Source organism: Podarcis tiliguerta (genome assembly GCF_965153285.1).
Source record: "Podarcis tiliguerta genome assembly, chromosome: W".
In the NCBI taxonomy this organism is placed as follows: Eukaryota; Metazoa; Chordata; class Lepidosauria; order Squamata; family Lacertidae; genus Podarcis; species Podarcis tiliguerta.
This window is the reverse complement of record NC_139552.1, coordinates 7,647,609-7,665,425: the sequence shown is the minus strand read 5'-3', so window position 1 is coordinate 7,665,425 and position 17,817 is coordinate 7,647,609. Positions and strand designations below refer to the sequence as shown.

Sequence of the window (17,817 nt, the reverse complement as noted above, 5' to 3'; positions counted from 1 at the left end):
AGGGGGCAGCTGGAAGCCTCTGGGAAGCCTGGGCATGAAAGCAGTGGTCACCTCACATTTTTATGCATAGCATGTGGAATTTTTCAATAGGATAAGACAAACTCTTGGATGAAAAGATGATAGGAACTGAGGAAGCCACCTTACGCCAAGTCAAACCATCGGTGCATCTAGCTCACCATTGCCTACACTGACTGATGACGACTCTCCAGGGTTTCTGAGAGGGAGCTTTTTCCTTTTTTTAAAAAAATAATATTTTTTTTTTATATGATATTTTATTGAGTTTTACAATAAACATGAAACAACAATAAACAAACAACATCACAACAAAGGAACAAAAATGAAAACACTACAACACATAAACGCAAAACAGTAAAATACAAAAAAGAAAAATAAAAATATTAAAAACAGTTCTTGTCTCCTTATATTTTTTGCGTTAACTTATTTCTCCGACTTCCCCAGACCTCCCTACTCTGTATTCCAAATCAAATATTCTGTCTGCAAATTCTTTCCCTCTATCATAATTTGATTTTCTAACAATCTTAATACATATTAAATAATTGCATTTCCTTAAATCCGAAGAATTTTGGGTCTTTTTCTATTCACTTTTTTACTAATAACCATTCACCATCAATCCGATGTCATCAAACGTTCATTATCTTATAATGTTTCTGTAAATAGTCTTTAAATTTCCTCCAGTCTTCCTTCACCGTCTCTTCTCCCTGGTCTCTGATTCTGCCCGTCATTTCTGCCAATTCCATGTAGTCGATAACTTTCATCTGCCATTCTTCCAGCGTGGGTAACTCTTGTGTCTTCCAATACTGTGCGATGAGTATTCTTGCTGCTGCTGTTGCATACATAAAAAAAGTCCTATCCTTCTTGTGCACCTGTTGGCTGACCATACCCAGGAGAAAGGCTTCTGGTTTCTTCAGGAATGTGTATTTAAACACTTTTTTTCAGTTCATTATAAATCATCTCCCAGAATGCCTTAATCTTCGGGCACGTCCACCAAAGGTGAAAGAATGTACCTTCAACCTCTTTACATTTCCAACATTTATTATCGGGCAAATGACAGATTTTTGCAAGCTTGACTGGTGTCATGTACCACCTGTATATCATTTTCATAATATTCTCTCTTAAAGCGTTAGATGCCGTAAATTTCATACCAGTGGTCCATAACCGTTCCCAGTCAGCAAACATTATGTTATGTCCCAAGTCTTGTGCCCACTTAACCATCACTGATTTCACTTCCTCATCCTGTGTATTCCATTTCAACAGCAAGTTATACATTCTTGACAAGATCTTAGTTTTTGGTTCTAACAATTCTGTTTCCAATTTTGATTTTTCCACCTGAAAGCCAATTTTTTCTTTTTTTTTTTTTATAAATAATTTTTTATTAATTTACAACAAAACATATCAAACAAATAAAATATATTTCACATTTCATATTTTAGTCTCTTAGTCCTTAATTTTGACTTCCTTCAGCTTTTCCGCAAATCTTTCGTAGCCATATTTAATTTTCGCATTTCTTTTTTTAACCATTGCCATTAAACCTATTTTTCCTTCACTTTCCTTTAGACAAATGTCTCTCAAATATTCACAGTGCTCTTTTAAAACCTTCTAGCGTTATTTGTCCATCACTTAAGCTCTCCAGATATTTGACAAATTTCCCCCAGTTTTCTGTAAACTTTTGGTCTCTTAAGTACCTAATCTTTCCAGTCATTTTATCCAGTTCAGCATAATCCAACAGTTTAGACCTCCATTCTTCGAGTGTCGGCATTTCCTGTTGTTTCCACCTTTGCGCCAGTAACATTCTTGCTGCTGTCACTGCATATTGAAAAAAATTGCTGTCCTTTCTCTTAATTTCTGTTCCCAAAATACCAAGCAGGAAGATCTCTGGTTTCTTTGTAAAAGTATACTTCAAAATCTTCTTCAATTCATTATATATCTGTTCCCAAAATTCTTTCACTCTCTTACACTCCCACCACATATGATAGAAAGAACCCACATTTTCTTTGCATTTCCAACACTTATTACAAGTCTTATACATTTTTGCCAGTTTTACAGGTGTAATATACCACCTGTAAAACATTTTCATCACATTCTCTTTCAATGACATACATGCAGTAAATTTTAAATTCTCTTTCCATAATTTTTCCCATTCTATCAATTGTATATTGTAACCAAAGTCTCTGGCCCAATGAATCATGACCGACTTTACCTCTTCATCCTTTAAATTCCATTCTAACAGCAAATTATACATTTTTGAAAGCGTTTTGGCCTCCTTATTAACTATTTCAGATTGGAATGTCGAGTCTTTATCTGTATAACCCCCTTCTCTTACCTCTTTCCTAAACATTTCATTCACCTGATAATAGTGTAACCAGTCATATACATATTTTTTGACTTGTTCATATGGTTTCATTTTCCATTTTCCTCCTTCTTTCACTAGCAATTGGCTATATGTCGCCCAATCGCCTCTCATATTAGTTTTCTTGACACTCATAGAAAGCCAATTTTTTCTATCCATTTTATAAGCCTCCATTATCTGATGATAATGAAATATTATTTTAAAAAAATTATATTTATTGATTTTTCCAATAACACAACTGCATACAAAAAAGAGAAAAGAATAATACAAAAAAATTGAGAAAAAAGAAAAGAAAAGGAAAAAGAAATACAAAAACCCAAAAAAGTATATATAAAAAAAGCCCTCTTACCCACCCCACCAACACAAAAGTTTCAAAAAAGAAAAACAAAACAAAAACACTCAGACAAAACAAAGAAAAATTTCATTTTTCAAATTCCTTCTTCCTTAACTTGGTTTCTCGACCTCCTCCCACCTCCCTCTTTGTATTCCAATTATTAATCCAGTTGGCAAATTCCTTACTTATTTACTTTTAACCCCTTTAACCTTATTTCTTCCCCAATATCTCCAAACAAATAGACATCAAAAGATATGAGGTTATCCAATCCCCAATTTCCTAAACAGCAAGAAAAAATAGGGAAAAAAAGAAAAAAAAAGAAAGTAACCTTAACTCTTCTGCTCTTAAAAAAAGAAAACCTATATGCCTTTATATTCTAATGTCTTAAACTCTTTATCTTATTTCCCTGGAACCAAATAAAATCCTTCCACCATCCCCCAAGAGTACTTATTCACACCATATTGCATTAAATTTTACTTAAAGATTCCCAATTTATCCCACCATCTCTTCCCCCCGGTTTCGGGTACTGCCAATCCTTTTTACAAATTTTTAAAGTCTTTCCAGTCCGCGGGATCAGTCAATCAGCCAGGTTCTCTTATATCCGAGGCCTTTAAGTCATCTTCCTGGCCTGTCTGCAGAGTCTTTTTCGAGCCTAAAATTGAGTCCCAAAACACTTTCCCCCCAACGTCTCCTTTGAACCTCTTCAACAAGCTTGCCCAAACTCTATAATTCCACTTGTAGGCCAAGAAATAGTACAAAACTTGTTCCACACTCTCTTTGGGGTTGCTAAGGTTCACTTTTCCAAACTTTCTCGTAGTGCCACCCTCCAGAATGTACCTTGTCAGACCTAAGTCACTCATACCATATGTGGCACTACTGCTCCAGATCTGTCCTTTAAACTCCTTGGTCTCACAGTCATTTTTAAGTCCATCAATTTGAGGCTCTGTTACTGTAATTTCCACATGAGATTTCTCTTGCACAGACAGAACCTGTACTGTTTGTTCCATCCTCTTCTCCAATACCCGTCCTTGCAGAGTTAGTTCCATTTCTTGAACCGGATCTGGTGATTTATTTCTTTTTTGAGCCAAAATATAAGCATTTTTTTTCAATTCAGATATACCAAGTTCAAGAATAGACACTTTTTTAAAAGCTTGTTCAAACAGAGCTGTTATTTTTCCTTCCATATTCCCAGGCTTATTTTTCCAGTGTTATCTTGCTGTCAAGGTCAGTTACTTGTCTTCTGTCTGCAGGATTGCAGCCTGCGTGGAAAATTCCATCAGAGAATATAGCAATCCCATGTATCTTTCTACAACAGTCTGCAACAATCTGTTACAGTTTCTTTTGGTTATTTTTTATCCACGTTTCAGTTACAGTTATAATTCAGCTCCCTTTTTTCTTTCCGAAAAGAAAAGTTCGTTAATCAATTAATCCATTCCTTCTTAGTTATTATTTTTTGGTTATAAAAACTCTCTCTTTTCCCCCCCCTTCTGACAGCCCGGTCCTGGGCTCGAGACGGTAGTAGATTAAATCAAATTTCACTGTCCAGCAGGGCTGTTATCTGTCAAACAATCTCCCCCTCTTCCCCTGCTTCCGAGGGGGGGCTCAAAAGGCTTGGATGACGAATTTATTTCCTTTAAAAAAGAACACTTTTCAAAGGCTCCAGTTCTATCCACTTTTGCCTTAATCTTTCTACAAAATGGAAGGTGGGCTTCCTGTTTTAACCTTCCATTAAGTGCCGAATTCCAGTAATTTATAATCCAAATTCTGTTACTTACGAAGTTCTTTTATGTCCGAAATTCCACAGGAAAAGTTGGCGCTTTCTGACAACAGCTCTGGAGCCCCGAAACCAGGTCTCCCCGCGAGTAGAGGAGGCGCTGATGGCACGAGCCGAATCCCAAGCCCACGGTCTTCCTCCGACCGTGGTTTTTTGCGGGTCTCCGCCTCACCGTGGCGGTCAGACCCTTCTTTTCGGAGAGCGGTCTCCTCCGAGACGGAGGAAATCCGCCATTGCCCAGCGCGCCAATCCGGAAGCCAAGATGTCGGGAGCTTTTTCCAACCCCACCTAGAGATGCCAAGGATGGTACCTGGGACCTTCTGCATGTAAAACAGGTGTTCTACCACTGAGCTATGGCCTTTCCCCAGTGGTGATCAATGGCTACAAGCTACAATGGAGGCAGCATGCCTCTGAATGCCAGGTGCTGGGAACCAAGTGCAGAGAGTTGCTGGTGGTGGTCAGAAGATGCATCTGGTCAGTCACTGTGAGAACAAGATGCTGAACTAGACCGCCCATTGTCCTGACCCTGACCCAGGCAACACTTTTTTATGTTCTCATGCAAATGCATCATCCTCCCCACTCCTTACCCAGCCAACAGCATCTGGGACACTCACCAGTCATTCTCCAGAGATTTGAGAACTCAGAGCTCTGCTTTTGCCTAGAAAGAAAGCAAGGAGGGGAAAAAACGCCAGACGGCATTATTAGTCCTTGTTCAGTTCTAAGAGGAAGGGGGGAGCTCATGCAACCACCTGTCAGTCCAGCATGGAGTGGAACCTATATAAAGTCCTATATAAACTCTCCACCAGAACAAAATCATGGCTGAAGCAACAGGATGAAGGATCTTGGTAAAAGATAGCAAGAGAAAAATTAATTCCGCTATGAAGGGTCTGGCGTTTCCAGACCATGACTCTTGGGATTTGCTTTCAAAGGAAAAATCCTGGACGAATTTTGGTAACATCAGGGATGTCCTGACAGGGCTATTCCTGTTTGACCTCTTAACTTGAGAGCTGAGAACCTCAGACCCAGGGGCTGAATTTGGCCCTCCAAGCCTCTCTGCCTGGTCTTTGGAACTCTCCCCAGCCAACCCCCTTGCCAGCCCTACTTAAATTCTTGAATGTTTTTGACTGGCTGGGATGTGCCCCTGAACTCTGATAATGCCTCTTGGTTGACTAGATGGGAGGATAGACAGCTGTGTGAGAGAGTTCCGATATATAATTTGCATGTGATGCTCCACCTATTTTATCCTCTGGCCCCGCAAACCACTGGCAAGTGGCCCCTGGAAACCTTCCCAGAAGGAAACATGATCCTTCAGTTAAATTTGTTCCCCAACCCTAACTGAACTCCTTGTCTGGAGTCACACCATCAGATCTGAAAATCCAGCCCAGGTGTCTTTGAGCCTTGGTGCAATAAACCCAGCCTGGGAGTGAAAACAGTCAGGACTTCTGGGTTGGTGCTTCTGGTAATGGCGGATTTCCTCCGTTCAGGAGGAATCCGCTCCTTGGAAATCAGGGTCTGACCGCCACAGCGAGGCGGAGACCCGCTAGAAACTTGGACAAAAAGACACCACTGGGACCGGAAGAGGAGAAGTTATCGGAAGCATCTGGAGGAACAGAATAGAAAGAAATACAACATGTCTCTGCAACTTTTGAGCTGGAATTGCAATGGTTTGAACTCGGGTCAAAAGAGAAAATCTATTTTCCACATATTAAAAAAAGAACAATTAGACTTGATTTGCTTACAGGAAACACATGTGACCAGGCTCCACAGAAAAATCTTAATCAACAAAAAATTGGGTCAAGAATTTATTTCGTCAGATAAAGTTAAAAAAAGAGGAGTTGTAATTTATGCTAAAGAGAACCTGGCACCAAAATTTGTCTTAAAGGATGAGCATGGAAGATATTTGGCAATTGAAATTCAATATCATGGACAGAAATATTTGATAGTGGGTGTATATGTGCCCAATGAAGGAAAATCAGAATTTTTCAAAAGGTTGCATGAGACATTGTTGGACTATATGGAGTACAATGTGATTTTGATGGGAGACATGAATGGAGTAGTTTCAACGAATATGGACAAGGCACAAAGACAAGTAGTCACCAAAGATGGGAGACTACCGAAAACTTTCTTTGAACTGACTGACAACTTGGACCTGATTGATATCTGGAGAACCAAGAATCCCTTAGAAAGAGAGGGAACCTTCTTTTCTGAAGCCAAAAAGACTTGGACTAGAATTGACCAAATATGGATCACTAGAGGACTGGCACCAAAGGTAAGAAAAGCGGAAATCTGCCCAAAGACTTGCTCCGACCATAATGCTGTAAAGATGGCAATGAACCTACAACCAACTGGTTCCTTTAGATGGAGGATGAATGACTCTCTTTTTAGAGACGAGGAATTTGTTAAGAAAGCCCAGAAAACTCTGAAAGATTATTTTGAGATAAACTTGAACACCATGGTGGAGAAAAGAACCATTTGGGACGCAAGTAAAGCTGTTATGAGAGGATTTTTGATACAACAGAACGCACCCAAGAAAAGATTACAACAGGAAAAAAGAGTAAAGATTCTGGAAAAGATCAAGGAAGGTGAAAAGAGATTGAGATCAAAACCAAAGTCACAAGAAATTTTAAGAGAGATAAAGCTGTATCAAGTACAGTATATGCAAATGATAAATCAAGAGATTGAATGGAAGATTAGACAAATGAGACAGAGAACATTTGAATCTGCAAACAAATGTGGAAAGTTATTGGCATGGCAAATAAAGAAGAGGCAGAAAATGAACACTATTACAAATTTGGAAGTAGAAGGAAGAACTTTACAGCATCCTACCGAGATTAGGAGTGCTTTTCAAAAATATTTTAGACAGCTTTATTATCAACAACCACAGAAAGATACAGAGATAGAAGAATTCTTGAAAGTGAATGGGCTACCAAAAATATCTCAAGAAAAGAAATCAAAATTGAGTTGCAGGATAACAGAACAAGAGGTCGAGAGTGCCATTCAAAATATGCAATTAGGCAAGTCTCCAGGACCTGATGGGTTGACTGCAAGATATTATAAATCATTGAAAGACTGGCTAATTCAACCCTTAAAGGAAGTATGTAATGAAATACTTCAAGGGAAAAGGGCTCCAGAAACGTGGAAAGAAGCTTTTGTGACTCTTATACCAAAGACAGACTCTGAAAAACATCAACTCAAGAACTACCGGCCTATATCATTGCTTAATGTGGATTATAAAATTTTTGCAGACATCTTGGCTAGAAGATTAAAGAAAGTCTTAATAGAGGAGATTCATAAGGACCAAGCAGGCTTTCTCCCAGGAAGGCACCTATCAGATAATGTGAGGAATATAATTGACATTTTGGAACTTTTACAGGAAAATATAGATACAAAAGCGGCTTTGATATTTGTGGACGCGGAGAAAGCCTTTGACAATATTTCTTGGGGTTTCATGAAGAAGAATCTTCAAGGTATGGGGGTAGGCCAAGAATTTGAAAATGGTATAGGAGCAATCTACTCTGAACAAAAAGCTAAATTAATTGTTAATAATGTTTTGACTGAGGAGTTCAGAATAGAAAAAGGAACACGACAAGGCTGCCCTATTTCCCCTTTGCTTTTTATATCAGTCCTGGAGGTGTTGCTGAATATGATCAGAAAGGACCAATTGGTCAAAGGGATACAGGTCGGAGCTAAACAGTATAAATTAAGAGCTTTTGCAGATGACCTGGTTTTGACATTACAGGAGCCAGAATCTAGTGTGAAAAAAGTATTAGAACTGATTCAAGAATTTGGTCAATTGGCAGGTTTTAAATTAAACAAAACAAAAACTAAGGTTTTGACAAAAAATCTAACAGAAATTGAAAAAGAAAGGTTTCAGAATGAGACAGGCTTGACAGTGGTGAAAAAAGTAAAAAACCTGGGAATTACCATGACTGCTAAAAATGGGAACTTATTTAAAGATAACTATGATAAATGCTGGACGGAGATAAAGAAGGATCTAGATATATGGTCTAATTTGAAACTCTCACTTTTAGGTCGTATTGCTGTGATAAAGATGAATGTATTGCCAAGAATGTTATTCTTATTCCAGACATTGCAGATTATTGATAAAATAGACTGTTTCAAGAAGTGGCAGAAAGACATATCTAGATTTGTCTGGCAGGGCAAAAAGCCAAGAATAAAATTTAAAATATTAACAGATGCAAAGGAAAGAGGGGGCTTTGCCCTGCCGGACTTAAAACTTTACTATGAAGCAGCAGCTTTTTGCTGGCTGAAAGAATGGCTACTTTTTGAAAATATTGGATTTAGAAGGATTTAACAATGTGTTTGGTTGGCATGCATATCTATGGTATGACAAGGTTAAAGTGCATAGAATGTTCAAAATTCACATTGTCAGGAAAGCACTGTTTAATGTATGGACTAGATATAAGGATCTTTTGGAAAACAAAACTCCAAGGTGGTTGTCTCCAATGGAAGCAAAAGCTTTAAAGAAACTCAATATGGAGGCCAATTGGCCAAAATATTGGGAGATTTTAGAAAAAGATGGAGATAAACTACAGAGTTTTGATAAATTAAAAAGCAAAGTCCGAGATTGGCTCCATTATCATCAAATAATGGAGGCATATAAATTGGATAGAAAAATTGGCTTCCAGGTGGAAAAATCAAAATTGGAAACAGAACTGTTAGAACCCAAAACAAAGATATTGTCAAGAATGTATAACTTGCTGCTGAAATGGAACACACAGGATGAGGAAGTGAAATCAGCAATGATTAAGTGGGCACAAGATGTTGGTCATAATATAATGCTAGCTGACTGGGAACGGTTATGGACCACTGGAATAAAATTCACGGCATGTAATGCCTTAAGAGAGAATATAATGAAAATGATTTACAGATGGTACATGACACCAGTCAAGCTAGCAAAAATTTATCATATGCCTGACAATAAATGTTGGAAATGTAAGGAATCTGAAGGCACCTTTTTTCACCTTTGGTGGACGTGCCCAAGGATTAAGTCCTTCTGGGAGATGATTTATAATGAATTGAAAAAAGTGTTTAAATACACATTTCGGAAGAATCCAGAAGCCTTTCTCCTGGGTATGGTCAACCAACAGGTTCAGGTGAAGGACAGGACATTCTTTATGTACGCTACAACAGCAGCAAGAATACTCATCGCACAGCATTGGAAGACACAAGAATTACCCACGCTGGAAGAATGGCAGATGAAAGTTATTGACTATATGGAATTAGCAGAAATGACTGGCAGAATCAGAGACCAGGGAGAAGAGACGGTGAAGGAAGACTGGAGGAAGTTTAAAGACTATCTACAGAAATATTATAAGATAATGAATGTTTGAGGACACCAGATTGAACCTAAAAGATTATTAGCATAAAAATTTAAGATTAAGAAAGTCTAATGTTTTAAGATATATGGAAATATAATTATATTAAGACACTAAGATTATGTTGAATTTAAGATATGATAGAGGGAAGGAATTTACTGTCAGAATATAAGATCTGGAATACAGAGTGGGAAGGTCTGGGGAAGTCGCAGAACCAGGTTAATGTCAAAAAATACAAGGACACAATGATTGATTTTAACTTTTTCTTTATTTTTTATATTTTTCTTTTTATATTTGTTGTTATATTGTATGTAGGTTACTGTATTGTTTTTTCTTTGTTTTTGTTTATTTGTATTGTGTGTTTATTGGTTGTAAAACTTAATAAAATATCATTAAAAAAAAAATAGAAACCACGGGCGGAGGAAGCCCGTGGACTTGGGATTCGGCAGGTACCTTTTGCGCCTCCCCTACTCGCGGGGAGACCCGGTTTCGGGGCTCCGGAGCGACGTGGGGTGAGCGGCGCGGTACATCGAATCAACCACTTCTTTCAAGGAGTGAAGCCACATTGCTGTTGCCAGAAAGTGCCGACTTTTCCTGTGGACATTTGGACTTTAAGTACCGTATTTTTCGCCCTATAGGACGCACCGTCCCATAAGGCGCACCTAGTTTTTTGGGGGGGAAATAAAGGAAAAAAATTATTTCCCCCCCAGGCGCGGGGTTGGGGAAGCCCGAGCTTCCCCCGACCCCAGCCCCCAAACAGGCAGCTCTCTGCAAGCCGTGGGAGCCCAGTGCTGGCTCCCGCTGCTAGCGGAGAGGTCCGCGAAGCCTGGGCGCGCTGAGCTCAGCGCGCGCAGGCTTCGGCATGCAGGCACCTCTCCGCCAGCAGCGGGAGCGTTCCCGCTGCTAGCGGAGAGGTCCGCGAAGCCTGGGCGCGCTGAGCTCAGCGCGCGCAGGCTTCGGCATGCAGGCACGTCTCCGCCAGCAGCGGGAGCGTTCCCGCTGCTAGCGGAGAGGTCCGCGAAGCCTGGGCGCGCTGAGCTCAGCGCGCACAGGCTTCGGCATGCAGGCACGTCTCCGCCAGCAGCGGGAGCGTTCCCGCTGCTAGCGGAGAGGTCCGCGAAGCCTGGGCGCGCTGAGCTCAGCGCACGCAGGCTTCAGCATGCAGGCGCCTCTCCGCCAGCAGCGGGAGCGCTCCTGCTGTTTGCGGAGAGGTCCGCGAAGCCTGCATTCGCCCCATAGGACGCACCCAGATTTCCCCTTCATTTTTGGAGGGGAAAAAGTGCGTCCTATAGGGCGAAAAATACAGTACTTATTCGTAAGTAAACAGAAAATTGGATTATTTAAACATTATAATTTGGCATTTGAAACGTGAAGGTCTAAACAGGAAGTCCGCCTTCCGTTTTGTAAACAGATCAAAGCAAAGACGTTGCAAGGTAAAGCCTGGGGAAAGTATTCTGTAAAATATTAAATTTTCACCATCTAAGATATCGAACCTCCCCTCGGAAGGAGGAGAAGGGGGGGGGAATTCTTTGTGGAATGTTTAAACCTGCAGGAGAGTGAGCGAGACGAGATAAATTACCACTGTTTTGAGCCTGGGATCGGGCTGTCAAAAAGATTGACGATCTGAGAAAATTAATAACTGGGAATGGAATATATCCTGATGGACAGTTGAATAAGTGACAGGTATCTTTTTTATCGCTTTTTTGGCACTTAAAAAGGAGAAAAGTGGAATGGTAACTTTGTTATCCCCTTCATGGATCACTGCCTTGCCGTGGCGAAGGGGCTTGAGGAACTCAGAGAAGCTATGAACTATGCCGAGCAGGGCACCCAAGATGAACAGGTCATAGTGGAGAGTTTTGACCAAACGTGATCCACCTGGAGCAGGAACCGGCAAGCCACTCCAGTATCCCTGCCAAGAAAACTCCATGGACAAAGACAACAGGCATATAAAAGTTATGACGCTGGAAGATGAGCCCCTCAGGTCGGAAGGCGTCCAACATGCTACTGGGGAAGAGCGGAGGACAAGTACAAGTAGATCCGGAGCTGATGAAGCGGCTGGGCCAAAGCCGAAAGGACGCTCAGTTGCGGATATGCCTGGAAGCGAAAGGAAAGTCCAATGCTGTAAAGAAAAATATTGCATAGGAACCTGGAATGTAAGAACCATGAACCTGGGTAAGTTGGATGTGGTCAAAAATGAGATGGCAAGAATAAATATTGACATCCTGGGCATCAGTGAACTAAAATGGACGGGAATGGGTGAATTCAGTTCGGATGACCATCATATCTACTACTGTGGGCAAGAAACCCGCAAAAGAAATGGAGTGGCCCTCATAGTCAACAAAAGAGTGGCGAAAGCTGTACTGGGATGCAATCTCAAAAATGATAGAATGATCTCGATACGAATCCAAGGCAGACCTTTTAACATAACAGTAATCCAAGTTTATGCACCAACTACTGGTGCTGAAGAAACTGAAATTGACCAATTCTATGAAGACTTACAACACCTTATAGAAGTGACACCAAAGAAGGATGTTCTTCTCATTATAGGGGATTGGAATGCTAAAGTAGGGAATCAAGAGATAAAAGGAACAACTGGCAAATTTGGCCTTGGAATTCAAAACGAAGCAGGGCAAAGGCTAATAGAGTTCTGTCAAGAGAACAAGCTGGTCATCACAAACACTCTTTTCCAACAACACAAGAGACGACTCTACACATGGACATCACCAGATGGGCAGCATCGAAATCAGATTGATTATATTCTCTGCAGCCAAAGATGGAGAAGCTCTATACAGTCAGCAAAAACAAGACCTGGAGCTGACTGTGGCTCAGATCATCAGCTTCTTATAGCAAAATTCAAGCTTAAACTGAAGAAAATAGGAAATACCACTGGGCCAGTAAGATACAATCTAAATCAAATCCCTTATGAATACACAGTGGAAGTGAGGAACAGGTTTAAGGATTTAGATTTGGTGGACAGAGTGCCTGAAGAACTATGGATGGAGGCTCGCAACATTATACAGGAGGCAGCAATGAAAACCATCCCAATGAAAAGGAAATGCAAGAAAGCAAAGTGGCTGTCCAATGAGGCCTTACAAATAGCGGGGGAGAGAAGGCAAGCAAAATGCGAGGGAGATAGAGAAAGATACAGGAAATTGAATGCAGAATTCCAAAAAATAGCAAGGAGAGACAAGAAGGCCTTCTTAAACGAGCAATGCAAAGAAATAGAGGAAAACAACAGAATGGGAAGAACCAGAGATCTGTTCAAGAAAATTGGAGATATGAAAGGAACATTTCGTTCAAAAATTACCATAATAAAGGACAAAAGTGGTAAGGACCTAACAGAAGCAGAAGACATCAAGAAGAGGTGGCAAGAATACACAGAGGAATTATACCAGAAAGATATGAATGTCTCGTACACCCCAGGTAGTGTGGTTGCTGACCTTGAGCCAGACATCCTGGAGAGTGAAGTCAAATGGGCCTTAGAAAGCATTGCAAATAACAAGGCCAGTGGAAGTGATGGTATTCCAGCTGAAATATTTAAAATTTTAAAAGATGATGCTGTTAAGGTGCTACACTCAATATGCCAGCAAGTTTGGAAAACTCAGAAGTGGCCAGAGGATTGGAGAAGGTCAGTCTACATCCCAATCCCAAAGAAGGGCAGTGCTAAAGAATGCTCCAACTACCGCACAATTGCACTCATTTCACACGCTAGCAAGGTTATGCTTAAAATTCTACAAGGAAGGCTCAAGCAGTATGTGAACCGAGAACTCCCAGAAGTGCAAGCTGGATTTAGAAGAGGCAGAGGAACCCGAGACCAAATTGCAAACATGCGCTGGATTATGGAGAAAGCTAGAGAGTTCCAGAAAGACATCTACTTCTGCTTCATTGACTATGCAAAAGCCTTTGACTGTGTCGACCACAGCAAACTATGGCAAGTTCTTAAAGAAATGGGAGTGCCTGATCACCTCATCTGTCTCCTGAGAAATCTCTATGTGGGACAAGAAGCTACAGTTAGAACTGGATATGGAACAACTGATTGGTTCAAAATTGGGAAAGGAGTACGACAAGGCTGTATTTTGTCTCCCTGCTTATTTAACTTATATGCAGAATACATCATGCGAAAGGCTGGGCTGGATGAATCCCTAGCCGGAATTAAGATTGCTGGAAGAAATATCAACAACCTCAGATATGCAGATGACACAACCTTGATGGCAGAAAGTGAGGAGGAATTAAAGAACCTTTTATTGAGGGTGAAAGAGGAGAGCGCAAAATATGGTCTGAAGCTCAACATCAAAAAAACGAAGATCATGGCCACTGGTCCCATCACCTCCTGGCAAATAGAAGGGGAAGAAATGGAGGCAGTGAGAGATTTTACTTTCTTGGGCTCCATGATCACTGCAGATGGTGACAGCAGCCACGAAATTAAGAGACGCCTGCTTCTTGGGAGGAAAGCAATGACAAACCTAGACAGCATTTTAAAAAGTAGAGACATCACCTTGCCAACAAAGGTCCATATATTTAAAGCTATGGTTTTCCCAGTAGTGATGTATGGAAGTGAGAGCTGGACCATAAAGAAGGCTGATAGCTGAAGAATTGACGCTTTTGAATTATGGTGCTGGAGGAGACTCTTGAGAGTCCCATGGGCTGCAAGAAGATCAAATGCATCCATTCTTAAGGAAATCAGCCCTGAGTGCTCACTGGAAGGACAGATCCTGAAGCTGAGGCTCCAATACTTTGGCCACCTCATGAGAAGAGAAGACTCCCTGGAAAAGACCCTGATGCTGGGAAAGATGGAGGGCACAAGGAGAAGGGGACGACAGAGGACGAGATGGTTAGACAGTGTTCTTGAAGCTCCCAGCATGAGTTTGACTAAACTGTGGGAGGAAGTGGAAGACAGGAGTGCCTGGCGTGCTCTGGTCCATGGGGTCACGAAGAGTCGGACACGACTGAACGACTAAACAACAACAAACTTTGTTATTCGATTTGGATTTGGAATTATAAGGACAGATACAAATAGAAATTGTTTCCTATAGAGGGAGCCTCTGAAACTGTTGCAACAGTGAAGTGGAACTTTCCACTAAGAACCAAGAAGTGTGTGAAACAAGTGACCTTGGATAAGACTCTGGATAAGAATGGCAAAACAAGAAGCTCTAGTGAATGCATTTTACAAAATAAATGCTCTGTTGGAACAACTGTATGACAAGATGGACTTGACGGTAAAGAAAATTGACAATTTGGGACAAAATGTAATTGATTTGGAACAAAAAGTGAACATTATTACAGGAACTACTCGGGATGTGACTCAGGAACCCAATTTGAAATGGCAAGCTCTGGAGACGATGGAACAAACTGCTTCTGTATCTCAAGAAACTCAAGAGGAGGATTTGGCCCCACAGAAACAAATTGATGGACATAAGCGGAACTTAGAGGCGATGGAGCTTGAGAGCCAGATAAGGAGAGATGGTGCCCCATTTGGACTGAGGAAGGGGAAATGGGCAGATTTTTGTATGGACGGAGGCACTGAGGGAGAGATTGGAGATGCGGAGCCCTCTAGTCTCAAAGGGCCTTTGGAGTATGTCCTGGAACATCTTTTGGATTACAGCTTTGAATATGGACTATGGGCCAATGGATCGAGATGGAATCAAGGAGCTGCTAAGATGGAAACCCTTTGGGACTTAATCTTTGGCATTAAAAGAAATCTGCAGACAGGACAGGGAGATGAGTTAAGAGCCTCAGATACAAGAGCACCAGGTTGATGGACTACATGGAACTGATAAAAAAGACTGCCGAAATCCAAAACCAGGGAGAAGAGACGGTGGAAAAAGATTGGGAAATTTTAAAAAATTTTATTTAGTGTAATATAGCACAATTAAGGAATGTTGGGAAATGGTGGAATGAAATTATATGACTTTAGTAGAAATATGATAAGGACCTAAGTATAGATAAATATTAAGATTTTTTGATGGTAAAATAAGGTTAAAATAAATTAAGACGATTAAATGATAGATAGCAATGGAAGATGAAAAGGATTTGCTGTTTTAATTATTAACTGGAATACAAAAATGGGAGGTGGGAGGAGGTCGAGGAAATAAGTTATTGAAAGATAAAGATATGGAAAATGGGTGTGTTTTAAAATGTTTTTGCTTTTTACTGTTGTGTTGACGTATTGTTTTTTTTCTTTTTTTTGATGTATTGTTCTTTAATTTTCTTTTTATTGTCTTTTTCCTTTTTTTCTGTAATTATAAAACCTATAATAAATATTATTTTTTTAAAAAAAAAACAGTCAAGAGTTGCAAGCGTAGCTCCCTAGCTCCTGTGACTGTTGCTCAACACCACCTCTGACCTCTGGTTCTCTTCCAGCAGGTTCTTGATCCGGCTGGAAACCCCTTGCTCCATCTGCTTCAGCTGCTCCAACAGCTTCATGCATTCTTCTCCTAGGCACTCCTGGTGCCGGGTGTCGGAATCTCTGCTCGACCGAGCTGATAAAGCTCATCTGCCTCCGGCTGAGTCCTTCGGAATCACCTCCAATGTGATTAACGACCTGAGCCTTTGATGAGGCCTCAGGCACATCCCCATTACACAGAGAATCAAAGCACCACGCAGAAATGATGAGATTTATGGCTACATTGCAAAGGGTTCTATTATCCTAACTATGCAAACAAAAAAAAAACACATCCTGTCTCTGTGAGAGCAGAGAGCAACTGAAACAAAGGAACAGGAAACCAGTAACGTCACATCCGTCTCCCGTGAGACTTCCAACAGTATGGAATGTGTGGAATGTAAACAGAGTCTTGTGACTCCAAAGCACTGCTCAGTGGCAAACAGAAACTAACATCGGGTCAGGCCCTGCTCCAGCCTCACCTGCTCCTGCAAGCAGAGAGGAGAACAGCATCAAAGGACCGTTTCCTTGATCTCCAGGACAGCCTTATCTCCCACAGAGGGCTCCCTGGACCTTGCGACTCGAGGGTAAGCCTACATCTGGATTCCTCAGAATGGCACATTTTCCCAACCACAATAAGCAAACGTATGAACCTCTTTCATGGGCAGTGGAGGCTGGTCCATCGGGGTGAATGGGACACTGCCTCCCCAGCCTACCCTCCTACTTGCAACCAGTTCAGCGGGTGGCAGCACCACCGGCCAGCTTCTTCCTTTTTAGTCTCTGTGTGGCCCCTTGCAGAACTCAGCAGTGAGAATGAGGACAAAAGTACTTAGCAGTCTCTACCTGTCATTGGCTCTGGCACCATCTACTGCTGGGCTCCCAGCCTTCTGCCCTACCAGTCCCAATGGGCGTCAGTCATCACTGCCTACAGGGCAATTATCAATCCATCCTAGGATGACCTGTTTCATTTTCTTTTACTTAGAAATATTTTTGAGCAGCTTAACCACGGAGCAACAGGAGGGTCTGGGGTGGTGGTGGAAAAGGGAGACAGACAAGATACCTCCTTCATCCTCTGGAGGATTTCCCCTTTGTGGGCGTGGCTCTGGTGCATGAGCTGGGCTTGACCTCGCTGCTCCAGATCCAACCAGTGCTCAAACTTCAGCTTCTCCTGCATCTTCTGCTACTGAGAAGGACCAGCAAAGAGCCTCATCAGCACACACATTCAAGCATGTGAACATACTGTGGCTTGTAGTGTGCATGATGAGAGACAGGGCTTGTGTGTTCATAAACAGCAGATGGAAGTGAACAAACCTGTGTTTGGACTGTGTTTGGACTACAGACTGCAGGTGGGGGGGGGGGTGGAGCTGACCTAACTGAAAGCTCACCCACACAAAATATAGTAAGAGTTATCCCCCTGCATGTTTTTTGCTTGTTGTCATCTAGCCTTACAAATAAAGCTTTCTGAAAAAAATCCCTCCCAACAGATAATCCCCATGCATGTAGAAATCTAGTATGCCATGGAAAAGTTAGGCTAGATATGCTACTTTTCTTTGGGGGGTGGGGTGCGTGTGTAGGCAGAGGAGCAATTGTTGTATGAGCCAACACCTGCAGTTTGAAGTGGTA

The 17,817-nt window shown here is 41.3% G+C and overlaps 1 protein-coding gene across 1 annotated transcript in view; it reads right to left on the bottom strand.

The window, feature by feature from the left end:
* LOC310668785 (E3 ubiquitin-protein ligase LRSAM1-like) overlaps positions 1–17,817 on the bottom strand; it is a gene marked incomplete at its 5' end in the record, with an annotated part of 96,831 nt that overhangs the window by 46,004 nt on the left and 33,010 nt on the right. The window contains 5 exon segments of the mRNA XM_083422114.1: positions 5,091–5,115; positions 5,118–5,134; positions 16,159–16,259; positions 16,677–16,682; positions 17,255–17,374. Coding sequence (XP_083278240.1) covers positions 5,091–5,115; positions 5,118–5,134; positions 16,159–16,259; positions 16,677–16,682; positions 17,255–17,374 — 269 coding nt within the window.